The 18,047-nt window shown below is 40.9% G+C and overlaps 1 protein-coding gene across 12 annotated transcripts in view; it reads right to left on the bottom strand.

Annotated features, from left to right (window-relative positions):
• Positions 1 to 18,047, bottom strand: part of ENTPD1 (ectonucleoside triphosphate diphosphohydrolase 1) — a 131,725-nt gene that overhangs the window by 15,360 nt on the left and 98,318 nt on the right. For 10 of the 12 annotated variants that reach the window (XM_038578351.1, XM_038578345.1, XM_038578349.1 and 7 more), the window contains 5 exons: positions 12,803 to 12,920; positions 9,903 to 10,053; positions 7,750 to 7,909; positions 6,820 to 7,059; positions 5,319 to 5,576 (listed from right to left, as the gene is read on the bottom strand). In XM_038578351.1, coding sequence (XP_038434279.1) covers positions 5,319 to 5,576; positions 6,820 to 7,059; positions 7,750 to 7,909; positions 9,903 to 9,991 — 747 coding nt within the window. In that variant the 5' untranslated portion in view covers positions 9,992 to 10,053; positions 12,803 to 12,920. The remainder of the gene's footprint in view (positions 1 to 5,318; positions 5,577 to 6,819; positions 7,060 to 7,749; positions 7,910 to 9,902; positions 10,054 to 12,802; positions 12,921 to 18,047) is intronic. The other 2 variants (XM_038578353.1, XM_038578354.1) reach the window with 2 other exon arrangements.

The raw sequence follows: 18,047 nt of genomic DNA, 5'->3' as shown, positions 1-18,047 counted from the left end.
ATTACTTGACATGTTCACCTACCCTCTCATCTAACCTGATTACTCATGCTAACTTGCTTCTCTAGCATGGCCTGCCTGCTTCTATTACTAGATACTAGGTTTGCTCTACCCTGGCAGGAAGCATCTTAGAAGCAGACATAGCATCATTTTCAGGGTCATGTCTCAGGCACATGTGACTGCATTTGTTTTCCATACTTCTAAAGAGACTGACCTCTAACATTTGTGTGGCATTCAATCCTAGCCACTGCCCTGCTTGGTTGGGCTCATGATTCTACTTTAATCTCTACTTTCTACATACATTTTGTTCTAGATTAAGGGCTCTTAACATGGGGCTCACAGGTATAGCTCAATGAATCACGTTTTTTAAATTGTATGCAAAAATTTCAGTATACCTTTACGTGTCTATTTTTCTGTTTAGAAGATCTTTAGCTTTCAACACATTCTCCAAAGAGTCTTGTGGTCCCTTGAAGAATTAAGAATAACTGGCAATGCTAAGTGAAATAAACCAATAACAAAGAGACAAATACATGATATTCCACTTATATGAGGTACCTGGAATAGTCAAATTCATAGCAATGGAAAGTAGAATGGTGATTGCCAGGGGATGAGGGAAAAGAGGAGTGGGGAACTAGTGTTTTGTTTAATGGGTGGGGTTTCTATTTGGGAAGACAAAAAAGTCTTGGAGGTAGATGGTGGTGATGGATGTAGAATGTAAATGTACATAGTGCCACAAAGCTGTACTATTAGAAGTAATTAAAATGGTAAACTTTCTATTATGTATATTTTACCACACACACACACACACACACACACACACACAGACAAGAATAGCTGGTCTAGACAACCTTGATGTTTTGCTTCAGGCTGTTGCCTTGACTGTGAAGGTTATGATATAGATTCTTTTCTCAAAAAAGAATCAAATAAGCGATATACAACTGTGGAATACTGCCATTATATAAGGAATAGAAAATAAAATACAAAATATGCCCTTCTAACTATTACAAACACCTGAATCAAATATGAAGTAATGTCTTAAAACTCTCTTCATTATAGATTTTCAAAATTTTCTCAGATAATAATGTTACTTTCATATTCCATATAGAAATAGACTATAGATATGTCTAATTCTCTGTAGCCACAGTGGAGATCAAGTTATAGAATTAGAATCAAGGGAAAATCCTGCTTTCTGTGTGGGCTGGGAATGTGTCTCTTCATTGTTCTTTCTTAGACAGTTGTGCTCCAGAATAAGGTCATCCATTTCTCTTCCCCTACTCCAGATTCATACTCTTATTCGTATTTATTTTTTCATTTATCAATATTTTGTGAAAGTTTTCCATGTGTCAAGGCCTAACTGACAGTTTTCCTGTCTGTATATGCTCTTCAGAAACCCACCCAATTGAGTTTAAAATCTAATCTGGCCTCTTAAACCCCTTGGAAAGGTCTCTTCTAGGGTGGAATATTGCTTACATGAACACACATTAGAATTGAACCCAGAAAAAAAAAAAAAAAAGAATTGAACCCAGAAAAATCAAGTGTTGGATGATGAGGCTTAAAATGAACATTTTTCCTTGATTTATTTATATTATATAATGAAAAAGAAACCTCAATCCTATTCAGAATGCTTCTATTTTTAATCCCCAAAATTATACTGAATGACAAAACTCAACCTTCTTTTAATACCTCATGAAGATACCCTGATCAAAACCAGATGGTTCAAGGACACATCAGCAAGTTTCTTCCTATGGCTGTGGTAGATGATTCTCTGAAAGTCTTGAAGAAAAAAAAATCATCCTAATTCTGTTCTTGGGGTATGACTTGGGAGACTCAATACATCAAGTAGATGTTCTGTTGCCAGAATGGACCCAAAGGTGATTCTTGAGGGAAATGCTGACTCAACTCCAGGAATTTCTGACCTTGCCTTTAGGTATTGGGGGGATGCCCATATTGCTTAGATCAAAATCTGTGATCATCTTCTTAATCTACAGATTAGGGATTAACCTTATTTTATAAACTTTTATGTGATTGGTTGTTTATTACCTGTGGGCCCATATTTAAGCAACAACTGAGAATAGTAACATGATAGGTCATCTTTAGAGAACAGAGAGCCTCAAAAGGTCAGCTCTCCTCATCTTCCAGTTTCCAGCTTAGATAATTAATATTTATGGAAGAGGACTCAAAAAATATGTCTCCCCTTTTTCAGCCACTCTTAATTCTTTTCTTCTATCAAGTTGAGTATCTTTCAAAGGCCTATACTGCCTCAGTCCATCACAGAATTCCTATGACTGAGTTGGATTCTTAATATTATGCCTCTAAGTTATAGTTTCTATGAGAATTAAGATTTTAAGAAGTATGGTCAAAGACATTGTCTAATAAAATCTTCTTTATAAAATATCCCTGGGAATCAGTTTTGGGATAGCTCTGCTTTGCCCTGGAACCTGGTATGCTGGGCATAATGAAAACTATGTATCTGATTATGTCTTCTTTTTCCCCTTGGCTACTAGGAAGCACACACACACACAAAGTACATGTATACATATGGAAACAAACAAGTTTTTAATGTTCGTTCTTTAATTCCAATTCCCTCTTGAATTTGTTTTATATTATTTCTTGTTTATATAAATGATACAATGTGATCTTTTAAAAATTTCCTAAATTACCTCATAATTCCCCCACAGATGTTCCCTCTTCCTTTTGTGTGTTTCTAATTTGCCTACAAATTGGATTCTGTCTAGCAACCAATGTAACTAAAGTGAGAAAAACATTGACAGCTTTTAATACTCTATATACAGAGTAAGAATTAAATCACCAGTGCTGAATGCAACTGTGGTAAACATTCCTTCCCTGCAAATTCTCTGAGGCTTGAGAATACCCAGGCTAATTGGTCCTGGAAATAATTGGAACACAGCTGGATTTTTGTGTTGCAAATAGTTATGCTTTCAGATGCAGGACTGGGCAGTGGTAACTTCTTCAGGTATAATAGCCTAGAAAAAGGACTGTTAGGAGAAAGAATTAACCTTACTAAGGGCCCACCTGGTGCTAGAGTATATTAGTTTTTTGCTACTGTCAGTGATATGCTAGAGGTGGCTCTTACCCATTCACAAGAACTAACTATTAAAATTTCAAGAGTTTTGTGAGCCAGCTGATGTTATGTTGATTAAGCTAAACCATGGTATGAGTACTTATACCATGTAAACTGGCAAATGCCACAAGCCAGCCCCTACATCCCCAGAGAGCTGGTTGTGAGACATTTACCAGTCCATTACCACTTGTCTGGCTTATCACTTACAACTAGCAAGGAGATAGGCATTTCTGTCCTCATTTTATAAATGAGGAAACAGACCAAAAAAAAAAAAAAATCTGTAGGCTTTAGGGAGAAGTTACAATGGTGAAAAAAAAAATTCTGTAACAGAAACTGCCAATGCAGGAATAGGTACAGATACAGTGCTAACTCTAAGGGCTATATTCAGATGAGAAAGGTCCTATTCGGAGGAAAGCAATGAGCTAGCTAATCTAAGAAGATTGCCAAATTGAGGTTCAGAAGGCTGTGAGGAGAACAATTTCAGTGAGGGACTAAGAGACCAAACAAAAAGGGGAGCACAGTCTCCTCCACCCCTTCCAACTCCACAGCTCCCTACCTAGGTTGGAGGAATCACATTCAAAGGCAAGAAATTTCACTACCACCATCTTCAAGTAGAAAGGGTTTGCTCAAGCTTGAAGACAAGAATTGGACCGTTTCTCAGGAGGTGAAGCTTTCAGAAAAATTAAAAAGTCAAAACACAATGGCCTATTTCTTTTCTTCAGATGTACTTTGTACCGTGACTGGAATGAAAAGTGCCCTTGGCTGTCCCCAGCAGCCCTAGCCACCTCCCTCCCTTCTGTGGCCCCCTCTTTTATCTTCTAGCACTTAGATCCAAGGCAAGGGCATTGGCCTAAAAAAGTCCAATATGGGCTGCCAATGCCAGCTCAGCTATAGGGCATCCAGGAGAGGTTCTAGTTTGTTCTGAATTTAGGTTTGGAGCTAACTTATCACCAGGTATTACTCTGCCAGGCATTGTCCTGGCATGTTATTTCCCTCAGAAACCTTGAGGGGAGGAGGAACTGTGGTCTGTGCCGTAGTTAAGGTAAGCCTGGATCCACTGCCCATTGTTGTTTTCCCAGCGATCATGGGAATGAAGAGCTCATATAATTTGCATGTGGCAAAACCAGAATTTAAAGCTGGTATGTTTCCTACAGGGCCTGTTCTCTATGCAGGGAGCTCTTTCTGTGACATTGGGCTGAGCCAGGAAGCCTTGGGAGAAACTCTCCTGCTGGGGTTCCATAGGAGAGTTAAACACCTCCCTTCTCACATGCTGCTCTGTTTTCTGTGAAGGCAGACAAAAGTCCTTGCTTCTATGCATGATATCTTAAGTAATTAATGAGATAATGCATATACAGTATATAGTCAATAACTGGCTCTTCATTGATGGTAGCTAATTTTGCAGCATACTACTGAACTACAATTATAATAATGTTTTGTCTGTAGGACCAAAATATGAAATTTGAATTATGAGCAGATTAAGGGGCACCTCTTCTACCTCTGCTCAAATATTTTACCTTATTCTAGAGTAATTAAGAAGGAATCAGAGCTGGGATTCAAATAGTCCCCCAGCTGTTCAAAATGTAATGCAAATGATGCTATCTTCATTTCCTTGAGATTTCTTGAGTTTCTACTTCAGTTTATAGAGGAAAGCCTTTAACCAAGACATTTGCCTCTCCTCCTGCCTCCTGCTGACATTAAGAAGCCAACAATGGCGGATCCCAATGGGTGTGCCTCCCTGACAGCCAGCCCCTTCTTCTGGCCTAGAGATTCCTGGTTTTACCCATGTAGAAGAAAGCAATATGTGTAGGAAAGGGATGAACAATTATTAGTTTAAACCAAACGTGGTAGTCCATTCCCCTTTATCACAGATTGATTTAGAAGTGTGTATTTAACTAAATTCTGGCCAATGGCATCTGAAAAGACATTTGTTGGCACTTCTGCAAAATTGGACAGAAATGTATACAAGAGAAACTTCCTTCTTTTTTTTTTTTTTCATGAAAAAATCAGTGAAGCAGTAGCTTCCATGTTAGCACCACAAAAAAGGCCAACGAGATAATGGAAAAGCTGATCCCAAGTCCTGACATTGCTAAACCAAAGAATTAACCCTGGATTATCTATCTCAAGGCTTATTATATGAGAGAAAAATAAATCTGATTATTTAAACCCTTTGTAGGCATATACTCTATAACTTGTAACTCAAATCATCTACCCAATATACCTTATTATTTTACAAACTTACCCCAAAATCCCCATGAGGTGGTGGCAAGAAAATCCCATTGAAGGAACACTGGGAGTAAGGGCAGTAACTGGTGTTGAAGAGTTCAAGGATGCTTCGCTGGCATTGCCGATAGTTTCCAGTGCCCTGGATTTGAAACTGACTGAATGGATGAATCATTGCAAATCTCCTGGTGCAGGGGCTACTGTAGAGGTCACTTACATTCATTACTGTCTCATATCCAGGGTGAAAGCATGGGTCCCTGAGGATTCCATCTGTACCCTGAATGGAAAAATCATTTGAAAAAATCATGTGCAAATGCATTGGGTACAAAAAGCACCACTCTGACTCCATTAATTTGTAGGAATTTTATAATATCATAGCTCTGGCATCAGTATGCCCTAGACATGCCTTTTCCTTGGGAATAGTCATATTTATATAATAGGCAACAGAAATGGTATCAGATGTAAATGAACTTTCGCTATTCATAGAAAGCTAATGGAGTTCAAGCTGGCAGAAATGCCGTTAGTTTGGAATGTTCCCTGGCACTTAGCACAAATGAAATACATAGGTCAGAAGCAGATTCATAAGGAAAACTCTCAAGGCCCTCAAAGTCTGAGCCTGGGGTAGTTCTCAAGGAAGAGTCTGCCTGTATCCTGTCCCCACCTCCAAGCAAAAAATAAGAAGCTCTAGGAGTTGAAAGTACCTTAGATCATTTAACCCAGGAGTATCAAAATGATTTTTAACCCACAACCCAATATGTACAAGAGAAGGGGGCTGCTGTAGATAAAAGGCTTAGTGGAGCCTTGGGGTTCAGTAGGTGTCTCTCAATATCGCCTACTCCAATGGGAGCCACCTATTAACAGTGCTTCCAAGAACCAGAGCAAGAGCTTTGGCGGAGAGCAGAGAACTGGTTGTCCTTTCAGTGGAGAAAGGGAACAGCTGGATGTGACATCCTTGCTCGTGTGTGTTTGTCAGGGTGTGCCTGATACTCACATGATTTTGAGTATGTTTAACTTTTCTTTAAAAAAAAAAAAAAAACAACTTTTCTTGTCTTCAGAAGACAGAAAGCATCTGGAGACAAGACACGAAGTGTTGATGGATAAACTCTGTTTTCCCTCAGTGTTTTCCTTCTCCCCTACAGGTTCTTTCTAAAAATGCTGTTTTGTGCAGTTTGTAGGAAATGGAGACTAAAAAGTGCTAAAAAGCTTATAAATTACACACCTCTCCAAACAATACTCTAGCATAAAATTTTCACTGTCAAGCCCACAGGGGTGAGAAATTATTTGCAAGACAGGATTTGAGTTGTGTCCTTGGAGACAGTGCAGTAAACAAACAGGAGGTGATGTCTGGATGGGACGATTGACAGGGGTTGACTACATGGAGTTAGATATCCTGCTTGAAAAGCTTTGGAAAGGACAGTAACCAAGTTCAGACCAATTACTGAAGTAGAAAGAGAACAACAGGATGTGGGGGCTGGTGGCCCAGATGTGGGGAGGGTGGGTCTGGATTCAGTTATACTTGCCCGAATGTCCTTGGCCAGTTTCTGCCTGAGTGCTTGATCCTTCCCATAGCACAAGAAGCTGTGCGTGTACACGCTGTAGTCCCTGCCATAGAGGCGAAAGTGCAGAGCATTTCTTGGAGACTCAATATTCTTGTTTTGGGGTACAAAAGTGATTTGTGTAGAGGCTCCCCCAAGGTCTAAAGCCCCGAAGGTTTCCTGAGCACCGTTTTCATCTGGCCTCAGGTAGAGCCAATTCAATTTCTGAAAGAGAGTACAGTCACCAGTGGCAGCAGTCTCTAGACCCCTGTTTCACACTCTATCTTAGACTTGGGGACTTCCTGAAGGTGAAGGAAAGGGGGCATAAAGTGACACTAAGCTCACTGGACACTCCTGAGTCTGCATCACACCAACAGTGAGAAAAGAGGGGCTTTGACGATAGAGCTCAGGCTGCAGCAACATAGAAGTGGCATAGCCAGTGTTTATGAACAAGGAGTCTGGGCAGAAGAGATGCAAGTACAAATCTCCACTCATTTGTTCCTTAGCCATGTGATCCTGAGCAGAATAATTCCCTTCTTTAGGTATCAATTTGAGACTTGTAAATGAGAAAATTCCTCATGTAGTTGTTCTGAAGATGAAATCAGACAGTATATGAAAAGTGCTTAGCACAGCACAAGACACATAGCACTAGGCAAATATTAGCTATTATTTTTAGTGATATATTTTTAATTTCCTCTATGTCTCTCTATGGTAAAGATATGATTTCCTTATTCTCCAATAGGAAAAATCCTTGTAATAAAATTCACCAGAATACCTCTGGTGACCCTCTGGCGGGCATAAGTTAATTTGTCCATTCATGCAGCATTCGTTCTAGCTACAGATCCAAAACTGCCTGAGACAGCAATGGCACTGACCCCCAGGGAGTCGCCTCCCTGGGTGCTACAAGATAATCACCTGAATGAATTTGCCCAGCAGATAGTTGATAGTAATCCAGCCATAGGCACCTTCTTCTTGGCCAGTGATGATTCTGGCACCCTGGAAGTCAAAGTGGTAGTTGCTGAGGCTTTTTGTCACTGCAGCTAAGACCTTGTCTGCCAGCTGTGCATCTTCTATCCTGCACAAAGGAAGAGTTGAGTTTACCAGTTTTGTTTGAATGATTACAAGTATTCATTTCAGTCACAGCTTCCAGCAGTTCTCCTAGAAAGCAAATCATAACTCACTGGAATAAACAGAGATGGAGATGCCCCCACATGGCTGTCTGAGGAGCTCTGCTTTTGGGTGAGGCCGAACTAGCCTTTGGCCACCCTCTCCAAATCCAAATCCTTCCAGTCCCTACATAGGCTGCTCTTCCTAAAATACCATTTTTGTTTTTGCTCCCTGACTCCAAAATATTATCAAAGTAATTTTCATTTTTGTAGTGGTTGTGGATGGATATTATTTAATCACCACACCTAGAGATGATGAATGCTACATTAGCCATCACTGGATGGCTTCCAGCTGGTTCCAGAGTCATGCTCTGCTTGAAGTTTTTAATTATAGCTGTAGTAGACATCAGGTGGCAAATGTCCTGGGACAGATACCCAACCTCCGCTGGGGTCAGACTGGGAAAATGTCTTCCTCATATTGTACCTCAGTTCTTGGGTCTGTCTGAGATGTTGAGACCTAGAGGAATGTTCCGGGTTTGTCATAATGACAATGGGGTGCAACTGCTTCCAAGATCTAGGCTACACAACACTGAGAGCCTCTAGGTCAGAGAATGCCATCTTCCAACCAGTACTGAATCCTCTCACTACTCATCTGAATAGCTTCACACCCTACCCCTGGCTGCCTTATCCCCAGTTTTCTTTCCCCACCCCCCCAATCCACTTGTCTCCCAGTGTCACCATTTGTGTACCATCCTGTAATGGCTTCCCATAATCTCTCAGATGAACACCAAATTCCCACTGTGGTCCAGAAGGCAGTCTGCGAGCCAGACCCTGTCTCTTCGGAATTCCACTCAGAATCCTGGCTCTACCACATACCAAGCATGTGATCTTTGAGCGACTTACTCAACATTTGTAAGCCACAGCTTCTGTATCTGGTTAAGAATAGTTAATAATGCCTCTTCATAAGAATTATGATGACTAAATTAAAGGACAGTGCTAACAACATAGTAAGGACACAACAATATAAGCTGCTTTATTCTTATTCTTATTATTTTACTATATGCATCCTATGTTCTGTCTATGCAGAACTATTTATAGTCTTCTGAATATACCCTGGTCTCTCACTCATCCCTGCCTTTGCACAAATATTAGAACACAAGCTTCTGGAAGACAGGGACTTTGTCCTCCTCACTTCTCTATCCCCAGCACTCAGAACAGTGTCTGCCATATAAGAGGTGCTGAAGAAACATAGGTAATGGAATGCATGACATCTTCTCTGCCTCTAACATGCTTTTCCCCTGCCCTCCAATCATCCTTTATGACTCAGCTCATGTGTTCCCTCTTCCCATTCTGGACAGGGCCAAGTATCCTCCCATAGCAGCTCTGAGCACTCTTCTGTTAAAGAACTGATAACCTGTATCAAAACTCTGATCTCCTTGAGTTCATGTCCTAGAACAGAGTAAGCAGCAAATACAAGCTGAATGAATGAATGAACAAATAATGCACACAGGTACTAAGTGGTGACCAATGAAGATGTGCTAATTGTGATTATCTGTGTCTTGGAACATCTGTGGGTCTCCTCTGGTCTTTCTCTTCCCAGATAATGGATGGCTACATTGGTAGCCTCAAATCCCGGAGTACATAGACTCAACATTTCTCTTTGGGCCTCTACCCCCCTTAAATTCTCTGCGGGGAGATGGGCAAGAGGACTTTTTTCTTTTTTTTTTTTCTTTCTTTCTTTTCTTTTTTTTTTTTTTTTTTTACATATGTAAACTCCCACCATTACACACACTAAGAGTTTCAGAGTTTTACGCACTTACTGAGATTTTCTTTCTGAAATGTTGACATTTAGGAGGTTTAGAATTTGGAGTATTAGGGAAGTGTGGTGCTGTCCCTTAACTTCAGAGGCTCTTGCACTACCCAGCCTAACCCCCAGACACTCGTCTTCACATGCTGCTATACCTGAGCAACCGCATGCCTGCCGTAGCTCCCAGGTAAACAGGGGTCTCTTCATGTTGGGACTTTGGAATCACCTGACTGGCTCTTATCATGCATTCAGTCAGATAAATGTCTATTTCACTTAATTTGTGAGCATATCTTGAGATTCCAGGACCTAAGAAAAGATGCAGAAGCAGATGACAATCTTTTTTAAAAGTACAGGACACACCTTGACAACATTAGAGCAAAATACTGTTGTTTTCTGAGAAAATCAAAGAAGACAGTTTCTTGATGTGATGTATATTAGGCTGCTGTACTTAAGAGGGTAACTCTCTGAACCTGACTTTGGTAGGATCTAGTTTCAGACCTTAGGCTGGGTCTGTCCACTGTTCAATAACTTTGCCGCTGGATGGCGCAATTTTCACATTCAATTGCATAACCTCCCTAACAGGTTCTCTCACGTTTAAAATAAAAATTTTAATTTAAAAAACTTAATGGGGATCTTATAGATAGCTACCCTCTACATCTGCTTTTTGACGTTTCTTGTACAAAATTGTAACTAACAACAATAATTCCTAGAAGACATAAAACGAGAAATAAGACACTTAGAACAAAAATTGAAATAATCACCAGGCACACGGGCTTGTACTAAAAAAGACAGGAACTGCTGCTAACTAATTGTGTGATCATGGCCAGTCCCCTAAAATTTCTGAAGCGGAGTTTCTTCCTTTCTTAGAATAAACAGGTGTAGAATCCGTGACTGCTTAGCAGTTTTTCCACTCTGAAAATCATTTCCCCAGTGACACTGTTTTCCTAGTTTCAGAGCAAAACTAACTGTTGCTAAGAAGAAGATTAGAGCCAAGATTCCTTAAGCTTTTTGAAGTTATGCTTAACAATTTCAACTCACTTTAAAATAAACATCTACACTCTAGTGAAGATTGCGTTAAAGATAATTGTCCAGGTATGTTATCCATATCTTTCACAGGCTTTTAAAAAGCCTGTTTATTTAACAGTAATGAAAGATAAGCTCTAAGTTATCAGCTACTTGTTTTGATTAAAAATTCTGGGCTTGAAGAACTGGTGGCTTTCCACTCACCTTTCATCTAAATATTTGATCAGAGAACTCTCTCTTTTGAGAGGGGAAAAAAATCCTGTAATTACTAGGCCAGACATACCTGGGATAAGTCTCAGAAAAATGATAGCTGCTAAATTTAAAAAATACCAACACTTTTTTAAAAAATGGAAGGCAGCGAATTAAATAGAAGGCAATAAAATGAAGGGGGCATCTGGGTGGCTCAGTGGTTAAGTGTCTGCCTTCGGCTCAGGTAGTGATCCCAGGATCCTGGGATCGAGTCTCTCATCGGGCTCCCCACAGGGAGCCTGCTTCTCCCTCTGCCTATGTCTCTGCCTCCCTCTCTCTGTGTCTGTCATGAATAAATAAATAAAATCTTTTTAAAAAGCCAATGAAATGAGGGATTTAGGCTTTAAGAAATGCTCAGCATACTGTCTCAGATTGGATGGCACCAATATCTGAGGATATTTGGCTATTGCATAAAATGACTTGCTCTCTTGGAAACACCTCCTCTCTACTGCTTTCTTGACAAACTTTGAAAATTGGGGGACCCCACAGGCCATCAAAGTAAGTTAGATTACCTGGCTAAAAATAAATAGTGGGTCCCTGCCTCAAAAGGCCAAGAGAGATAAGATAAAGGTCAGAGAGAGGATGGTGCAGTGCGGTAACAGTTGGTGCATGCTGGAGTGTTGAGTAGAGGGAGTGGAAGGAACTGAACTGACTCTAACCTGTTCTGTGACCTTAGAAAAAACTAGGAAAAAAAATATCAATGTGTAATGTGTTTCAGCAATGCAGGGAGCCTTGAGTGCAGTAAAGAGACCTAACTCTTGATCTGGTTCTGTTGCTACTTGTAAGTCACTAGTCTTCCATGGTTTTGCTTCCTCTGGATTTAAATGATCCACGAGGTCCTTTTCCCAGCCCTAGGAATCTATGATTTGGCCTTCCCTACCGATATGAAAGCTAAAGGCTGGGGCACCTGGTTGGCTCAGTGGTTGAGGGTCTGCCTTTGGCTCAGGGCATGATCCTGGGGTACTGGGATTGAGTCCCATGTCAGGCTTCCCACAGGGAGCCTGCTTCTTCCTCTGCCTATGTCTCTGCCTTTCTCTGTGTCTCTCATGAATAAATAAATAAAATCTTTAAAAAAAAAAAAAAGGAAAGAAAGAAAGCCAAAGGCTTTTGAAAATTTCTTCCAAGCTGTAGCTTAGAGGACACAAAGACTAAGAGCAACAATTCTTTGGACCAACAGCATCAATATCACCTGGCAACTTGTCAGCAATGCAAATTCTAGGGCCTGTCCCAGACCTACTGTATCAGAAACTCTGGGGGGTGGGGTCCAGCATCTGTGTTTTAACAAACCATCCAGGTGGCTCTGCTGCAGATTCAAATTTGAGAACCACTAGAGAAGTCATGAGTTCAAGGTTGGACAGATCTCCATTTGAACCCCAGTTCCATCACTTCCTAGATCAAGCAACCTTAACAAATGGCATAACCTCTCTTTACATCAGTGCCCTCATTTAAAAAAAAAAAAAAGGAATAGTAATACATATCTCCAAGGGAGACCATGAAGAAGAAATCATGCATTTTCAGTACTTGGTGCATGGCATACAGAAGTTTCCTATTATTCAACAATTTCTAGGTTTGTTTCTTCTTCAAGGGCTCCATTATTCAGGACTGATTTCAATATAATTTGTATAATGACAATAAAATAACAACAGCAGCTGCTCCACTATGCTCTTCACCAAACTTCCTTTATCTCCTGTACTTTATCTCTTGTGTTCCGCTCACTTGCCATACATGCTGTCGTGTATGCTCTCCCACCCCACTGTCTCCCTCCCCTTTTCCTTCATCTTACCTTTCAGCTTGCACTCTTCTATCTGATTCACCACCCCAGTGTCATTCTCCTTTTCTGCTGGCCACTTATAGATGTACAAACTTGTGTGAGAAGAGCCTGCATCCAGCACAATCCCATACTGAGGGTAAAATAAATCAAGAATTCATCAGGATTACATGATGCTTCTCCATACTCAGCTTGCAACAGAAAGGAAACATAAGTATTTTAATTCAAGAGGAACATGAGGAGCAGAAAGGGGTTGCCTGCTGCCGCCCTGATCACAAGAACTACCATGACACCAATTCCCCTAGAATAGTGGCTTTTAGTGCTGGTTGCACATTAGAAATATCCAAGCCTTACCCATGGTGGGGCCTGAGCCTCAGACTGATTAGAAGCTTCCCAGGTGATTCTAATGGGTAGCCAAGAACCAGAACCATATGCTAAGGCAGCTGAGATATCATGGAGGGACTAGAAAGCCATCAGTCCAGCAGTTCCCAAGCTTGTGTGCGCACTGGAATCATGTCCAAATCACCTGGAGAGCCTCAAAAGCTAGTGATCTCTGTGTTCTACTCCCAGATATGTGATTTAATTGGTCTGGTATGTGGCCTGGGCTTTGGAAGGGAGACATGGAAAATACTAAGGATGCTCGCTTTTTCATTATGAATATAACTATACATTGTATTCAATAAATTTTAAAAGATATGTATTTTTGTGTTTTGGGCTCTTGTAACTGAGGGTAGATGAAAGTAAGGATAAAGGAAAAAAGAAGGTGTGAAGAAAGAGGGGGAAAGACAGCATGAGAAAGCACCAGGTGGTCAGGGGGGAAAGGGGAAAGAGCAAAGTCCCCACATCACGTTTCTTGAGAACATTAAATGTAATGGGCAGGTGTTGCACAAAGCTCTTTCATGAGCGTTATCTGACTTACCCCTCAGAATAGTGCTATAGGGTAGGTACTCTGTTTGTCCCTGCTATATAAGTGAGAAACTAAAGTTCAAAGAGGTTAAGTAATTTACTCAAGATACACAGCTTATAGGTGACAGAGCCTGGATTTGGATCAGAGTCAGATCCAAGACCTTATGCTCCATATACAGAGAAACAGGAGCAAGGGCAGAGCAACAGTTCTCTCTGTTTTTGTTTTTGTTTTTGTATATTTTTTTAATTGAGTTTTGATTTGCCAACATATAGTAAAATGCCCAGTGCTCATCCAGTCAAGTGCCCCCTCAGTGCCCGTCACCCAGTCACCCCATCCCCCCGCTCACCTCCCCTTCCACTACCCCCTCAGAACAACAGTTCTTAAAGACTTTCACTGAGGGGTAACTACACCAAAGTGCACACATTTTAGGTGTGCATCCCAGTGCATTTTTGCATATGTGCATATCCATATATACCACACCACCAAGATCAAGATTGAAAACGTTTTCTACTCCTCAGAAGGCTTCCCAGTGCCCCCTCAGTCAGTTTCTCCTGAGGGTAACCATTGTCTTGATTTCTAGTACCACAGGTGACTTCTGCCTATCTTTGAGCTGCAATAAAGGGACTTGCACCATGTGCCTCCTTTATGTCTAGCTTCTTTTGCTCTACATTGTCTTTTAGATGCATCCAGTCTGTGTGTAGCTATAGTTCATCCCTTTTCATTGCTGTAGAATATTTCCTATTTCATTGCATGCACTGCATTTCTATCCATTCTACTGTTGTTAGACAGTTGAGTTTTTTCCAGTTTGGGACTATTGGGAATATATCTGCCAGGAACAATCTTGCACATGTCATTTTGTGGATACAAGCTCTCATTTCTTTTGGGTATTTACCTGGGAGTAGACTGCCAAGTGCCCTTTTTGATCATTTTATGTTCATCTTTGGTTACATCCCTAAGTTTAATCAGGAAAAATGCCAAGGTTAAATAACAATGTCTGCCATGGGCTTGTAAGGACAGCCTGATGGTACTGGTCTGTACTTTTATTTATCATCCCTATACCAGAGAGAAACATGGAGGAAAGTAAATGGGGAAGCAGAAGGAAGAGAAAAAGGAGGCACTTCTAAAATGTGAGCCAACCGCACTGACCACACTTTGCTGCTGTGGACCTTGAAGTGCAGTCTGCCTCTTGATAGTGCTTAACTCCGCAGTTGTTTTATATATGTCCTCCCATACTGTCTTATCACCTGGTAAGAACCTAAGACTTCCAGGGAGGAATGAGGACAAGAATGAGAATTCAAGAGACCTCCCTAGATCACTGGGAACAGCTAAAATCTGAGTCTGCTGAGGTGTCAAGCTTTATTCTGTTTTTCCAGATTAGCAGGGAGCACCAGTGATGCAGCAGTGGGCAGGTCCTTGAAGCTCCATAACCTCCAGTGCTCTCAGCTTAGTTACACACAGCAGGACTCCCTATGGCAATGAGCATTCATTATGCCCTTAAAAAGACAAAGGCCTGTATTCGTGGCAAGAAAGCAAGCTGGATAGACTCCTCTACAAGCAGGCTTGCAGTGAGAGGAAACCAAGAACTGACTTAGGTAGTGACTATCGCAGACCCATTGAAGAATGCCTGGGGTCTGGGGCCTTTGGAACTGTGAGCAGCCTCCCAATGTGGAGAGAGGTGCTCAGGGGTTAGACAGCAGAAAATTCTGCTGTTCCCTAGAAGGGTCTATGAATTCTTCCTGCCAGAAAGTGTTCCAACCACAGCAGCATATGATAAAAACTGAGGCGGCAGCAGCAAGCAGCCCTTATCTGGAATCAGGACATTCTATTCTGTCTTTGTTGACATGACAGTTATTCTTTCAGCAGAGAAAAGGAATCAGCCTTGCCTCTATCATTGTGTTTCTAGAAGGCCTTACACAGTAAGGTGGTTGAGAAATTAAAATTTTCACTACATTTGGTTTATCAAGTGTTTGAGGGGGAGGCAGTGTATACTGTAACATGGGAATTGAGGACATTCTACCTTGTGTATACAGCAGACTGGAATGCTAACCTGCTGAATTTGCCAAATATTTTTTGTCTTTGGAAATGGTTTGCAGCTTGAGAGACAGATAAAAGCTTGATGGTGTGAAAATTCTGTTTGAGTTTTTGGAAGTTTGCCTTTCATTATTACAAAACTGTCAGTGTATTTACTCATTTTCATAGTTGGCCATCTTAGAGCTAGAAGTCCATTGCATGTAATCTTCTTATTTGATAGCTGAGAACCCGTGTCCAGTCCAGCTCAAGGACTTACCTAACAAGTACAGATAGTGAAGGGCTTTGAAGACCCATCTAGAGCCTATGTAGTCACCATCTTTTGTTCTTTTTCACCACATCAGCATTTTTCGATGCATGTTCCACAAAGCACTAAGCTTGTAAGGATCTAGGCAAATAAATCTTCCCAGAAGTTTGGGGAAGGCTGAGTGTTCTCTCTGTCTCCTGGCCTCACAAACCAACTAGGTAGTGAATGCTTCAGAGATTTTTTTTTTTTTAATGATTTTTGAGTTTTTTTTTTAATTTTTTTATTTATTTATGATAGTCACACACAGAGAGAGAGAGAGAGAGAGAGAGAGAGAGAGAGAGAGAGAGAAGCAGGCTCCATGCACCGGGAGCCTGACGTGGGATTCGATCCTGGATCTCCAGGATCGCGCCCTGGGCCAAAGGCAGACGCCAAACCGCTGCGCCACCCAGGGATCCCGCTTCAGAGATTTTGGCAGTGGAGAATTCACCTAACTTTGTTTGAGCCAGCATTCCCCAGACTCTGTGATAAGAGAATTATGTTTAAAATAAAAATCTCTACCCAACAGAAATGTTTTGACAAATGCTGTGCCTTGCACCATGCTATCACTCCTATCCAGTGTTTCTCTATAGTTCATATTTAAAGTACTTCTAAGAGTCCTGTGAGTACATTCTTCATATTAAAGAAAAATCAAAGATTTGTGTGGTGACAAAGAGATAGGACATTCCCCTAACATTATTTCAATATTACTTTCTGTTTTAAGAGTACTAAAGGTTTACTACTAAATGGCATCTAGAAAATGAAGAGGAAACAGGGAAAAAGACATTTAAGATCCTACCAACTAGACATCACTGTTACTTTGCTTTATCTCTTTCCAGTCTTTCCTAAATACATAAATTTTTATATGGCTGCAATCTTAACTGTGCATACAACTTTATCTTAAGCTAGTTTCTGGTCATGCACATGATATTAGCAATCATAACTGATCTTCATAAGCTATGTTGAGTAAACAAAGGCAGTGTTCCAGAAAAAGGAACAGTAAAAATGACTTTGCTTGGTTCATGAAGACACCAGTGTAGAGCCTTTGGTGTAGACCTGGAGATGCGGGTGGCAACAGACCCAGAGTTCACAGAGGCTGGAGGTCAAGGGGAGGTGGGCCAAAACCCTCCTTAGGATGGAATTCTATTCTGCACAAATGTTATAGGTCTGGGTGTCTGAGTAAATCTCCCTAGATGTAGAAAGAACTAGAAAACTTGAGTGTCAGATGATCTGCTTCTATTCCTGGCTCTGCAGAAGTGGGATATTCAACCCTTTAAGTCTTCTCATTCAGAAAACACCCACCCTGACACCGGTCAGCTCTCAGTTCCCTATAAGCCATGTAGCTTCTGTTCCAAGGCCTTTTCCCAGAATGCCCTTCACCTGAGACCCCAGCCTTCTCTGACTTTCTCAGATTTGATTCTACCCTCCTCATCCATGGCTCAGAGTACCCATATTTTTGCTCTAAAGACAAGCACTTACCATGATACATAACTACATGTCTATGTAGCTATTTGAATAACCTTCCCCATAAGGATGTGAGCTGCCTTATTAGGGCAGGTCTGTTTTGCTTACCATGGTATATCCAGCATCCACCACAGTATATCCTACCATAGGTTAGACACAAAGAAGGAATTCAACAGACAATTGTTGAATCAAATGAGTGAATGGGGGGGTGGGGCAGGTAGAATTGTATGGTTCCTGAACTCCTTCCAGTCCTGAGAGAACTTAATATTCATTGTCTAATATAAAGTAGTGCCATTGATATTGAGTTCCACCATCACCCAAAAAAAACTCCATAAGTCAGTAAGATAATTAACTTCTATTGGTTGCTTCAGACATATTGGTTCTTCAGAATCTTTTTAAAAAGTCCCTGTAGCTTTAACTCTACTTTTAGCAACATCATCAGTCCATCCATGAGTCTGTTTGAATAAACAAAGCTAATACTTTCAAATTTAACTCTAGTACTCTATAAACAAATCAGGTCTCCATTAGCTACAGCAATGCTGGCAAGGCCTGTAAACAATTAAAGACCATTTTCTGCT

The sequence above is a fragment of the Canis lupus genome, chromosome 28 (assembly GCF_011100685.1).
Source record: "Canis lupus familiaris isolate Mischka breed German Shepherd chromosome 28, alternate assembly UU_Cfam_GSD_1.0, whole genome shotgun sequence".
Classification (NCBI taxonomy): Eukaryota; Metazoa; Chordata; class Mammalia; order Carnivora; family Canidae; genus Canis; species Canis lupus.
The sequence above is the reverse complement of the archived record's forward strand: the minus strand, read 5'-3'. Positions and strand labels throughout refer to the sequence as shown.